At 32.9% G+C, this 14,498-nt stretch overlaps 2 protein-coding genes across 2 annotated transcripts in view; one reads left to right on the forward strand and one right to left on the reverse strand.

The window, feature by feature from the left end:
- LOC128188724 (macrophage mannose receptor 1-like) overlaps positions 1-14,498 on the reverse strand; it is a 49,742-nt gene that overhangs the window by 7,576 nt on the left and 27,668 nt on the right. The window contains exons 32-35 of the mRNA XM_052859948.1: positions 13,468-13,568; positions 13,229-13,372; positions 7,301-7,420; positions 6,789-6,937 (exon numbers count right to left, since the gene is read on the reverse strand). Coding sequence (XP_052715908.1) covers positions 6,789-6,937; positions 7,301-7,420; positions 13,229-13,372; positions 13,468-13,568 — 514 coding nt within the window. The remainder of the gene's footprint in view (positions 1-6,788; positions 6,938-7,300; positions 7,421-13,228; positions 13,373-13,467; positions 13,569-14,498) is intronic.
- On the forward strand, positions 1,321-3,555 carry LOC128188726 (uncharacterized). Its single transcript, XM_052859951.1, has 3 exons — positions 1,321-1,959; positions 2,097-2,427; positions 2,734-3,555. Exons 1-3 carry the CDS (start codon positions 1,327-1,329, stop codon positions 3,534-3,536), a joined length of 1,767 nt encoding a protein of 588 aa, XP_052715911.1. The 5' UTR covers positions 1,321-1,326; the 3' UTR covers positions 3,537-3,555.

Below are 14,498 nucleotides of genomic sequence, written 5' to 3' on the forward strand. Positions count from 1 at the left end.
GTGTGATCATGGTGATAATGACTCTGACATCGCTGAGTGTTTACCGGTAGTTGATGATAGCGAGGAGAACAGTTACGCATCTGGTGATAGTTTAGATCGACAGATTGACAATGTTAACGATACAACAGAGATAAGCTGGCGGCAGGGAAGGCGAATAGTGGAGTTGGGGTTTATTGTAGACAAACTCTCTGAAGGCTGTTCTGTTTGCCACTCTTCTGTCCCTTTGAATATAACAAACACGGTACACGAGATACGTTATGGATTAGGCAGTTTATTAACCATCAGGTGTGCCCTTTGTGATGGAAAGACAGTTGTTCCAACTGGGAAGAGACATAGTGGGCCTAACGAACGGCAGGGACAAAGAACTTGGGATGTCAACACAAAGTTAGCATTAGGTAAAAAATGATTTATAACATTCAATACATAATGATGTTAACGAAGTGCTTTTTGGGTGATTTATACCAGTATGTTTAGTCCTGTAAAAAAACCCTCACTATATCATAAGAACTCCTGCATCTTTCTTATTAATTTATTTTCAAACAATCATTTTGTTTTGCTTTCAGGTATGTTACACAGTGGTATAGGGGAAAGAAAGTTGTCCAACTTATTGTCGACACTGAGCATTCCACCATGTTCCAAAACAACACTCAAGAAAAGAGAAAGAGAAATAGGTGAAGCCCTTGAAGATATAGCACGTTCCAGCTGTGCTGATGCTGCTGTCAGAGAAAAAGATCTCACAAAGTAATTAGAAAATAAAATATTCTCAAATAATCATCTATATATTGAAAAGTGCTTTTGATACATGACTGAGGTAAATGTTGTACAAAATAAGATGTATATGTGATTCGGTATATATATACAAGATCATATATTTATTATACATTTTGTATTTTAGAGAATCTTCAATATCTGCATCGTTTGATGGTGGCTGGCAAAAGCGTGGATCTGGCAAATCCTACAGTAGCTTATCTGGTAAATAATAATATTGCTCTTATAATATAATAGGTAAAATATACCAATCTACTTATCAGGATGTATACATTTTACCAATGTAAATTGTAAACATATACAATTACTATTAGCAATAAAAGGTGTATAATGGGGAATCACCTAGATAGATTTATATATATATATATATATATACTGCATTTCTTTTTTCCAGGCCATGCTGCCTTCATTGGACATAAGACTGGTAAATGCATTGCATTTTCAACAAGGAATAAATACTGTAGAAAGTGTGACAGCGCATTGAAGAAAGGATGTGATGTAAAAGAACATGATTGTAGAAAGAACTGGGAAGGTAGCTCAAAGGCTATGGAATCAGACATGTGTATATCTATGTTGAAAAATCTAGAGAGCAATGACGTGTGTGTTGGAACGATCATCATGGACAATGACTCTACAACGATATCTAAAGCTCGTTCAGAAGTGAAAGCGGACCTGAAAAAGCAGTGCGACAGAAATCACCTTCTGAAAGACTTTACAAATAAACTTTATGACATCAGAAAAGCCAAAAACTTCAGGGAACTCACACCAAAAACAATTTCACACATATCAAAGTGTTTTCGATACTGTGTATCACAAAATCAGGAGGATACAGAAAAAATGAAGAAAAATTTATTAGCACTGGGAAAACATGTCTTTGGAGATCATTCATATTGTGGTTCATGGTGTGGATATTTGCAGAATCCATTGAAGTACAAGCCAAAACATCTTCCTTACAGCAGGTACCTTTGCGATGAAAAGTTGAAGATCACCCTTATGGATCTGCTGCATAAATATTCCAGTGATGCTGATAAGTTAACCCATCTAGGGAGTTCTCAGGCTAATGAGAGTCTCAACAATGCCATTTCCAGCAAGGCTCCTAAAACCAATTTCTTCTCTGGATCAGAAAGCAATGACTATCGAGTTGCAGCAGCCATTGCGCAAAAGAACATTGGCTATGGATATGTGACTGATGTAAGTACATATACAAGTATATCCACACACACTCACACACACAGTAAAATCAAAATAACTACACCTTTTTTATACATTTTATTGAAAGAGTTATTGATTTGTAATGTATTTATCATGGAAAAATATATTCATTCCAGGTGTGTCAATCTGTGATGTTATCTCCTGGGGAAATAACCAAAAAGATTTCAGAGGAATATGACAGAAAAAGGGAGAAAGCAAGAGAAAGAGAAAGCACAATACAGTTCAAAAAGAGAAGAAGGGAAAAAAAGGAGCAGCAAAGTAATCACCAGAAAACTTGTGAAGTAAGAGAGGGAAAATCATATGAGACAGCAGTTGATATGAATAACAACATATGCTCTGATGATATTTGTGAAATACCTCCACCGCAAACTGAACAAACTTGCAAAGAACTGATACCTGGAGTGGAATATGCTTATGTGTCATTTGATCTTGAAACTACAGGACTTGGTATGTTAGAAATAAGTTTGTTTATAAAATGATAATCTAAATCATAAAATTTATTTCTCAATTATAATTATCCTTTCTTGATATTTGGTTTCTTTCTTCATATAATGAAACAAATGTTGACTGTGTTTTCAGGCAACATTGATAATATAAGCCCCCTTGGGACAAATACATTGCCCTCCGCTTCTTGTTTGGCAATATTTCATCCCTCAGGGGCAAATAAAAACAATGTTGCACCCAACCTTATTCAATATCTTTATAATATATTCATACTTTTTCATGAAACACAATTTTATTTTGTGATTACAGGTAATGATTCTGAAATTACTCAGATTGGAGCAGCCTACATACACGACAAAAGCTACAGCCAGTATCTCCTGCCTTCTAAAAGGATTTCAACCAGTGCGATTGCTCTGACTGGTCTTACCGTTGCTGGGAGCCAAATGTACAAGGAAGGCGAACCTGTTCCATCAACATCCACATCTGAAGGACTTACCAACTTTTTTAAGTGGCTTTCTTCAATTCATAAACCTGTTGTGTTAGTGGCTCATAATGCTAGATTTGACGCTAATGCTTTTTGTCGTGCTTTGATCACAAATGACATGAATGGTGATGCAGGGAAAGTTATTCAAGGATTTGTTGACACACTTTCACTCTTTAGAAAAGAAAGGCCTGGACTTTGCTCATACAAGCAAACTGACTTGGTCAAATCTTTCATTCAAACTGACTATAATGCACATGATGCAGCATCTGATGCAAAAGCTCTACTACAACTTCTTACTTCACAGAATTTTTCAGAACACATTTTACTTCAACACAGCTTTTCATTTGATTCGTACATTAGTCTACTTCATTATCATGAAATGGTGCAAAAAAACTCTTCCTCCCTAATGTGCTTAGTGAACAATAAAGTTATTTCTAAAATGATAATGACACGCATTGCGAAGTCAGGACTCTCTTTTTCCCACCTGTTACTGGCTTATAAAAGAGACTCTCAGCATGGTGTATTGCGATTGCTCTCCGAGAACACTTGTGAAGGGAAACCAAGAGTAACAAGCAATAAAAAAATCATTGGAAACCTTTGCTCTTACATTAAAGATGTTTGTGATTAAAGATATTGTTTAAACATTTTTTTATCTTTTTATTTTTTTAGTGTGTGTGTGCAACAGAAAAAAAATCAAGGGGAGTAACTCTAAAAGAGTAAAATGGCATTTTCTGGTGCATACTTTTCATATATAAATCTATTTATAAAATTTTCAGCTGGATATCATAGAAAATCTATTAACAACAATGTTGAATAATGAAAAACAAATCAGATATCTCACTTATTAAAAAATTGTTCCTTTAAAAAAAAATTTTTGCTAATTTTTCCCTCTATTTCATTGAAATCAATGTGAAATGAGAAATATATAAAATTTAAATTATTTCTCAAGATACGATGGAAAGAGTGGTTTTATGTGTTGGTAAATGTCTTTTTATATACATATCAACCTATTAAGGAATCCTTAAAAAAACTTGTGGATAAACCAGGAACGTTGCCAATGCCCTTAAGAACATTGCAAAACCCTTGCTTACAAGCATTCATTTTGATTAATCTGAGCAAAAGTAAGCTAAACAAAAATATATGGTCACTCTTGACCTAGATACGTTGTTCAAGATCACACACCTTTCATACAAAAGCTCTGTTTATGTGAGGTATGAAGCCAGAAAGGGCAAGTGGGAGAGAATATACGCTTTTTGATTTTTTTAACACTGGTCATTTTTTATACACTTGATCCTTCACCTAATAATAATAAACTTCAAAAATACATTTTTTTTAACCAAAGAAACTCTGTGCTGATAGTATGAGCCAGACTGAACCAAGGGGAAGAGAATATATGATCCGGACAAGGCGTTTCCTCATTATTCTAACATGACGTTAACCTTGTGTAAGATTACCGTGCACCCTTGATCCAAAGGCACCCTGTAGCTCAATTTTGAGACACATACTGCCAAGGGGAGGAAAATATGCTCCGGACAAATGACCTCGGATGGACGACGAACAAAGTTATCAATATAGGGCGCTAGTAAAGCCGGTCCCAGGATCATGAAACAAACATATACCGGTACTTAAGTCAAAACTTGTACATTGTTTTAATGTCTCTTGATTGAAAACACTGACAAAATTGATATGCGATCAAAAGTATTTTTAAAAAGTTTTTTGATTACAAAGTTCAATTGTCATTTTCTGATAAACAAATATTTCACAACTTATTAAAATTTTGACTTAAGGTGGAATAACACACCTGAATAAAATCATTCAAATAAACAGTAAATTATTTGATTATGAAAGATGTTATGATAAATAAACTGTACATATGTCTAATAAGCGAAAAATTTGCAGTTTGGGGATAAAAAATGAATTTCTAAAAATTTAATTCAGTAACAACAAAAGCCCCTTGGGGTTCGAACTCGGGATGAACAGATTACAAACTCAGCAATGTATCCACTCGGCTATGGAGTATGTTAGTTTATTTATTGCTGTCAATAAAATACTTTTAATAAAACGAAATGTCATTTCAATCAGAGGTCAGCAATTTCATGTATTCCTTTTTGAGAAATGGACAGGCATAGCCTACATCCACTTCTCTTCGCAAGCCCTCATAATTTGATTCTGGAAAACGTGTAAATGTCGGAACCAAATACGGTTTACGCTTCAACCCATTTTGCCTGAATTTTCGTAACAGACCTACTATTTATACATTTTAAACATTAATGCATCCATATATCACCAAAAATTCAACACTAACCCGCTGACTAATCATTTTCGTAACTTCTACATCCCGGCTTTAAATTTTGTGTATCGCATTGTTTATCTAGGTCAGCGCAGTGTTTCGGATAAAATTGGAAACCTATTAAAAGAATAAAGTTGAAAACGTTACTGAATCACTTACTCTTACTATGTACAAACAAATCCTGAGTCACAAAATTACAACGTAGTATGTCTTCCCTTTTTAATCATCTCTTATAGTGACAAATTTTCCTCTACACCCTTTTTTAAACATTAATTAATATAGTATATAAGAAAGATTAAAATAACGGGGTTTTATTGTTTTATGTGACACAATTATTTACTTTATTTAATCTACGTATTTTGTTAATTTGTCTTATACCTCTTTGAATTATAAGAAAAAAACCTTAAATACCTTAATCTTAAGTCTACAATCAGATCGTTTTTTTTCCGACTCTAAATTTTCTACTTTTTTAACCACCTATAGCAAGCGACCTCATAATTTAAACCCGGGATGTAGATTTGAGAAAATGATTTTTTACTCAAATAAAAAGTCAAACAACTTAATTTTTCCCACAAAAATGTTTAAGCGTGCCATAAACCGAATTATGATGTCACCAGTTGCATCATATTTCTACGGTTGAATTGACTTTTATGAAAGATTAATCGGATAAGAGGGCAGACATCTTACGTTTCAACACTGTATTTTCAAAAACAGACTCCAGATATAGTTGTACAATTTATAAAATAAGAATGTTCTGAGGAAAAACAACACAACAAGCAACATATTCTTTAAAAAGTTATATGATTTTAGAAAAAAGGGATCCGGACAGTGGTTGTTGTGAGGAATATTACTCATCCAATGAACGTTATCTTTGATATAAAAGAACATCATTTTGACGCACTCTCGTTTTTGTTGTGTGATTTAAAAAACAATGCTCAATTTGTCAAAAGCTTATGAGTATTAGTGAAATTTGTTGAGTGAAAATCTACATCATATGCCTTGATTTTTTGTAAGATAAATGGTATATCAAATGCTCTGGGACAAAATATTCTGGGGAAATCTAACATGTACATAGTCTTAGCTTAGTGTTGACAAGATTGGTCAATGGGGTTTGAACATCAGTTCATTCTTCAAAATTTACCTCACTTTTCCATGACAATGGCCTTTTCTCCGCTATGTAAGCAATAATGAAATGTGATACAGCACATCAATGAATAAGTTGTAGCAATTCTTAAATAAAAAAAATAATTATAAATCGTTACGCTTTAACGTGTACTATGCTCATTCTACCAAGAAATATGAGTTTACAAAAGTGGAGTATTAGGATCACATGTAACCTCCTACTGATTGGGGTATTAGGATCACGTGTAGCGTCCTACTGATTGGGGTATTATGATCATGTGTAACCTCCTATTGATTTGGGCATAAGGATGACGTGTAACGTCCTACTGATTGGGGTATTAGGATCAAGTGTAAATTCTTACTGATTGAGGCAAAATGATCATTTGTAACTCCCTACTGCTATATGTATTAGGATCAATCGTACATTTTTACTGATTAGGATATATAACTTTTATTGTTAAATCTTACACTATATGAACTTGGTTCTCCGGTATTCCAGTTAGTGAAATCTTCGGGAGAATTGTCTAGCCACTTTAATGTGGAATCAAAACTGTCATCATGAAATCCAATCCAAACGTTTACAAATGACTTTCTGTCAAGTTGTAGAGCAATAAAAGCTACAATATGAAAGATATACAATCAGCTCAACATTTTATATCATTTTATTGATCAAAATTATAAATGTTCTTATGATTTTGATTACATGAAAGTCCATATACATGTTTAAGGTTTGTGTGAAAAATGTACTTTTTTAAAAGTTTTTCTTCATTTTTATCTTTTTTGTTTCAAATCATTTCAATAAAAGTCATTTCAAGTAATTCAAATTTAAACTTTACATATTTTATATGCAATTAATTATTTATAAGAAATGTAAAATATTTGAAAGTTTAGAACGTGCAATTGTGGATTAAAGAATCAAAACATCATTGAGCTAATGTGTTGTACATTTGTATGGTTAGTAAAAATCAAAAACACATTACCGTTTTCTAATTCTGAATGTATTGACACCAGGGAGTATTCTTTTCCTTGGTCGCTACACGCTTTTGAAGCTGCGTCAAAATTTAAGGTGGTATCCTGTACTATCTTGTAGCACTTATTATCTATGAATATAAAACGTGAAAAGAATTAGAAAAACATAAATTATTTATAAGAAATAATATGGAACTGAGCTTAAAAATATCAACTATTCTGACAGAAAGATTTTATCCATACAAATTTTGATACGAAAAAAAATAACTCCTATTGATCATAAGGTTCGAATTTTTTCTATCAAATTTTAAAAATTAAGAAGCGGTTTTTTTTATCATATTTTTTTCAATAAAATTTGAAAACTTAAGAAGTGTTTTTCTTTACGCTGAACGACCAATGATTAGTCAAGGGACAAAAACAATATATCCCACATTTTGGAGTATTAACCCATCATAATTTATTTTTATAAATTTATAAATTAATAAAGAGGTCTTTTTGCTATGACAACAAGAGGCCCATGGGCCACATCGCTCACCTGAACAGCAGTTCCTTGTGACATTCTATTTTGAAGCATATGCTTTTTTCTATTTTTATTGGTCCGAGGTTAATAGTTGGCTTTAACAACATAAATAGTAACATAGGAATGAAAATGTGTAGCACTGTGGCGGGACCGCACGTACAAAGCCTGAAAAAATGAACGTAGAAGAGTTCCACATCAAGAGAAATAACTCTCAGACTGTACAGAACAACATCAAGAAAGATAACTTTTGGTTCCACTACATTATAGTTTACACAATTTGAGGATCCTTGCATAGTAATCCCACAAATTGTAGCATTATAGTTCTCGAGAAAAACTTTAAAAAACATTTTCAATATATCTTTCTAGGTTAAACTTTGAACCCCTCTTGGGGCCCCAATATTAGTTCAGTGCTAAAGCTTTATTTATTTGGAATCTACATTATTTAAGGATGCTTGCATAGTAATCTCACAAGCTGAAGCATTATAGTTTCCTAGAAAAAGATTTTTAAACATTTTCCCTCTATATTTCTATGCTAAACTTTGAACACCTCTTGGGGCCAAGCTTGGGGCAATGCTAAATGTAATGGTAATGCATTGCAATGCATTACATGATTTCAAAGTAATGTTAGTTATGTGTAATGCCACAAAATTAGCATTACAAGTAATGGTAATTACTTCATTAATTCATTACTTTCCAAAATTTAGTGTAATGCTGGCATTACATGGCATTACTTTGCATTACGATGCTTATTTATGCATGTTCACTTTAAAAAATGTGATGAATAAATAAATAGCTGAAATTGAATTTGATTAACTTTATTATAAAGAAGAAAGATATAATTCTTGAAAAAAAAATGTTTTAGTTGCATTTAAAAAGTTTTATAAAATTTCATTTTTAAATTGTTCATATTACTAGATATTACAACACAGTTTCTTAACATTTTTATGAGTGTTGTTTTTCAGAGTTTTAAATCATTTAAACAATTTACTCCAATTAGTTTGCACTTCAATAAAGATGTGTCAACAACACACTATGCCCCCAGGATAACCTAAGTATCAAAACAATCTATTGCTATAAGAAGTGTTTAACACCCCAATCCCCTTCCCTATGCCATGTCCCAATAGAATAAGGGACAGACATGCACTTTAAAGGGCAAAATGAATGCACTGTCCATCCATGATGAATATCAAAATCACTTCCAATATAATAACCCATTTGAAAATAATATCTCTCTCTCTCTCTCTCTCTCTCTCTCTCTCTCTCTCTCTCTCTCTTGTACATTATATTAAGTACATTAGTTTGGACTGATAGAAAATACAAGATTCATGTATTTTTTCTATTTTTTCACTTAATATATCTTAAGATAAAGAATGTCAAACAACTCCCAGCTTCAACTGCACCTGTAGAATGTTTATTTAGTATAGCTGGGAAAATTTTCAAACTAATAGGATGCAGTTTTGAAACTTTTATCATAAAGTGCAACAGTAATCTTTTGTCTTAAAGTGTCCTCAGCATAAAGAAATCCAATTAAAATATATTAAGAAATATAACTTGGAAAAACCCTCTGTCTATAAATTAATATAATTAAGTGTCCAAAATTATAAAGATTTGCGTTATCTGGGGAAATATCTCTTTTTAGCTTTTTATTAACCGCAACATTATTCCATAAATTGTTTTCTATTATGCACGAATTCTGTGTCTCTATATCATATCTGACATTGTATCATGCCAAATGTCTATAAATATTATTTTTACTTATGTAATATGTTGTTCATAATGCCACAAGATTATTATATATTGAGCAAATAAAGAATGACTCTTGTATACATGTATATAGTCATTGAATTTGAACCTGATACTGAACATGAACTTGTAGATATGTTAAATAGTGTTTTATATTTGAAACATTTGCAAAAACTCTTTATTAGCTTTACTGTATTGGTATTGGTAATGCATTACTTTACTCATGTAATGGTAATGTAATGAATTACTTCAAGAAAATCAAGTAATGGTAATTTAATGCCCAAATTCATGAAGTAATGGTAATGTAATGCATTACTTTACAATGTAATTCGCCCCAAGCCTGTTTGGGGCCCAGTATTAGATCGAGGGTCACGGCTTTTGTAATTTCGAATTGACACTATTTGAGAATGCTTAAGTAGTTATCTGACAAATTGAAGCATTGTAGTTCTTGAGAAGAAGATTTTAAAACATTTTCCATTTATACTTCTACATTTAACTTTTAATCCAGCTTGGGTCCCCAGTATTAGTCCAGGGGTCACTTTTTTAAAACTATCAAACCTACATTATCCAAGGTGTTATGCATGCTAGTAATCTAACAAATTTAAGCATTGTAATTCTTGAGAAGAAGATTTTTTTTAACATGTTACCTTTATATTTCTATAATAAACTTGACCCCCTCTTTGGGCCCAAGCATCGGTCCGGGGGTCATGATTTTACCAATTAAAAATCTACATAAGCCAGGGATGCATGCATAGTAATTCCACAAACTATAACATTGTAGTTCTTGTTAAGAAATTTTTAAACGTTTTCTTTATATTTATAAAAAATGTTTAAATTTTGAACCCCTCTTGGTGCCCCATTATTTGTCCGGGAGTCACGAATTTTACAAATTAGAATCTACATTATTTAAGGATGTACATGTATGCATAGTAATATCCCAATCTGTTGCATTATAGTTCTTGAGAAAAAGATTTGAAAACATTTTCCTTTATATGTTAAAATTTAAACCCCTCCTGGGGCCCCACTTTTTGTCTGGGGGTCACGATTTATACAATTTAGAATCTTCACTATATATACAACCTTTTGTGTAAATATTGGCATTTTTGGTGCTGTAGTTCTTGAGAAAATTTTTTTTAACATTTTTCCTATGTAGTTCTATGTTAAATTTTGAACCCCGCCTGGGGCTCCAGTTTTGGTCCGAGGGTCACGATTTCTACAATTTAGCGTCTTCACTATACATATCAAAGGCTGGAACGCCCACAAAGGCCTCGAGCTGACATTTTCTTTAAGATAGGTATCATTAATTAAAATTTCTGTACCAATAGTCGTATATCAATTAATATCAGAATAAATATATTTTGTGTAACTAAATTCGTACATATTATAGTATTATTTGCCAAGCAGACAACATACAAATACACATAAAACATGGGTTCATCAACAAGAGTTCACAATAGCCCTCACCGTGCACCGGGACACATCCGTCCTCGACCAGGGAGCCAGCGGAGATCCGTGCAGGTGTCACTACAGTATTAAATTTTACTATATATTCGTACCAAAGTTGCACAACTTTACATACAGATTAAAAATTCAAAACGAACTTCTGGAAAAAATCCTCTAGACATATTTTTAAACAACGCTTTATTCACAATTTTCTAGCAAAATACACACGTGCATCCAGCAAGGCGTGAGACTTTGTTTACCTCCAAGTTACACATGTGTTTGAAAATCAAGCCCGGGCCTTTAACCTCCCCCCCCCCCCGGAAACAACACGCATCAAAAATTCAAATGACCTCGCATTATTACAAAACTGGGATAGTTAGACCTCTTACACATTGTTTTCATCTTATAAAAAATCAGCTCCTGTCGCGTGCGGAAACGCCCCGAATTCAAGGGAAAATTCGGGAATTATTTTGCCTCAGCCATGTCAGTGAAATACTGTTATGACACCTGCATGCGCTGTCTGAGTTAGATCGTACGTACAATAAGTCCATAAATACCACAATGTGCAACTATATTTTTATATGGAATTTTAACATCACCATGAGACTGTATACTCAGTACATTGCCTTATAAAATACGAAGTGATGCATTTGTAATACAATGAATCATAACTCATCATGGTTACAAAAATCGAAGAAATTTCAAAGTTCATAATATGAATAAATTATCTTCTTTTTGCTTTAAACACTCTTTGAACAAATTTTATGGGTTCATCATTTGTATACGAGGGTAACACATAAACAGTGTTTCCCTAATTATAATAAAACATACATGTTTTTAAATTGAATTCCCGTATGGTTGTTTACAAATAAATCCACACCACGTGCGTTGATCTTGCTCAACCAAACTAGCTGCAATCTTGAACAAAATCACAAGATAAATTAATCGCTTATAATTATCATGGAGACCGTGCCCGATAAATAATAAATTTATATATTAATTTTTTATTTTTATCGGGCACGGTATCCAAATAAAATGTAAGCGATTAACTAAAATAATATTTAGTCAATTTTTACACCTTATTGTATTCATCCGTCATTTCTTATTTATTTAAACAACCTTATATACTTAGGCAATGAGTTGTCAATAATCAGGGAGACACAGTTGGGTTTTTGGTGCACAATTTAGTTGAATAAATGGAACAAAAGTCATGTAAACATTTTTCCTATATATTTGTATGTTAAACTTTGAACCCCGCCTAGGGCCCCAATTTTGGTCCGAGGGTCACGATTTTTACAATTTAGATTCTGAACTATATATACAAGCTTTTGTATAAAAATTGGCATTTCTGGTGTAGTGGTTCTTGAGAAGAAGATTTTTAAAGACACGCACCCTATACTCACTGTTTCGCAATTATCTCCCTTTTGAAAAGGGATGTACCCTTTATTTTAACAATTTATAATTCCCTTTCCATAAGGATGCTTTGTACCAAATTTGGTTAAATTTGGCCCAGTGATTTTTTAGAAGAAGTCGAAAATGTGAAAAGTTTACAGACGGACGGACAGACAGACGGACGGACGACGGACAACAGGTGATCAGAAAAGCTCACTTGAACCTTCGGTTCAGGTGAGCTAATAAAACGAAATGATCGATGCGAAAGTTTGATTATTAAAAGAAATGAATTAATTATTTGCTTAAATTAAGTTCCGCAATGTCTTTCATACCAGATTCTCAACAGTTTTTGCACTCGTCTTTTTATGCTTATTATCTTCTCGTTTCATCTTTTAATGTAGGTTAAATAATTTTGATATAATTATAATCTCTTTGAGTAAGTAATGCTGCCTATCATATACATATCATTTTGCTGTTTTCTATTTTTTAAACGGAATAATATCCAAATCTACTATTGCAAAAAAAAAACTATCGTTTAATTTTTTTCGGAGATAAATAGATTATAAAACTGTTTAGGAACTGGTCATACCAGAACTGTATTCCTACTAGAAATTTTCTGACACAAGGTATATAAATGTTGCTTCAGAAAAAAAAGAACATATCCATCCCAATCAAGTTGATACACAATGGGTTGCCAAAAAAATTTTCAGCTTACAATAAAATTTATCTTACTGCAAATGTGCGTATTTGACCTTATTCTTAATGGTGAAAAGACTGTAAATATAATTGTAAAATAATTATTAATTTTGATATTTTCTCTAGGTGAGATGCCGACACTTACTGACTTTAGATTCGACATATCCAGGGGGACATCCCCAAGGCTGCATAGGTGTGACAGGGGTTGTCCTTACTTCTGTTGAGCCATTTTGTTTCATGCATACTATACTGTTAAGCTTTGCATTACAATTACTGGCATACCAATGCTCTGCAAATGCATTTAATAGAATTGTAAATCATTTGAAATATTAATCTTGCATGCTATTATTAGAAATCACTGAAAGGAGTACTTTATATATATACTTGTGGTTGGCCACTCATAAGCGCATCGCTTTGTTGAGGAATCGAGGGTTTCACTTTGTGCCCAAGCTACAAACGACACCACGCTTGTTCCATCAGCCCATCTATAGACATATCAACATTATATATGATGTATTCCGTCATTTTTTCAAAATGATAATAGATATTCAATTCACATATCAAATGAAAGAATATATTACATGTACTAAAGCAAGTAAATATAAAATGAAACTAGACACGATCTCGTTGCGAGCAACGAGTGGGTCTTCCGTCCGATTTTTGAATAGATTAGATTAAACTTATCACTTCAAAGAGAAAATCGTAGATCTAAGCGAAAAATAGTAAAAAAAAAAAGATTGCGGCAATCGGGGCTTGAACCCGGGTCACCTGGGATATGTCCACGACTCAATCGACTGAGCTACTTGACGCTTAATTTCTCGAGAATGCCTGAATTACCTGAAAGCACCTTGTTGCGAGCAACAAGTGGGTCTTTCGTTTGATTTTGAATTGATAGGGTTCAATTAAACTGTTGACATTTGGTACGATTTACGATCATATTAACTTCCTTTTAAAGTAATTTCTCAACATACACTGCGAAATGCAGATTTCCGGAAAACGTCATTTTTAAATTTCAATATCTTTGCAATGCGTAGTCCGATTTTAAACCGGTTTTTAGTTTTGTATTCAGTACAAAAATGTCAACAAAACGCATATGCTTTTAAATCCCAAAAATCGAAATATTAGAATCACTTCCGGTGACGACCGGAAGTGACGGACGACCTGCTCATATTAAAATTTGATAAGTTTAAAACATATTCTGATGGGAAAAAATTGTAGATTATTTGATTTAAAAACATTTTAAAACATAATTTTCCAAAAATGCTGTTTGAGCGGACCGGAAGTGACGGACGATCGTAGTTTTACCTGATCGGCCCTAGAAATTCAAAAATCTATCATTCCTGAAACTTTCAATTTTCTATCTTAAATCGTTTTTGCGAAAAAGGGAGGACAAGATCACTTTTTACAAAGAGAAA

This window comes from Crassostrea angulata, chromosome 6 (genome assembly GCF_025612915.1).
Source record: "Crassostrea angulata isolate pt1a10 chromosome 6, ASM2561291v2, whole genome shotgun sequence".
In the NCBI taxonomy this organism is placed as follows: domain Eukaryota; kingdom Metazoa; phylum Mollusca; class Bivalvia; order Ostreida; family Ostreidae; genus Magallana; species Magallana angulata.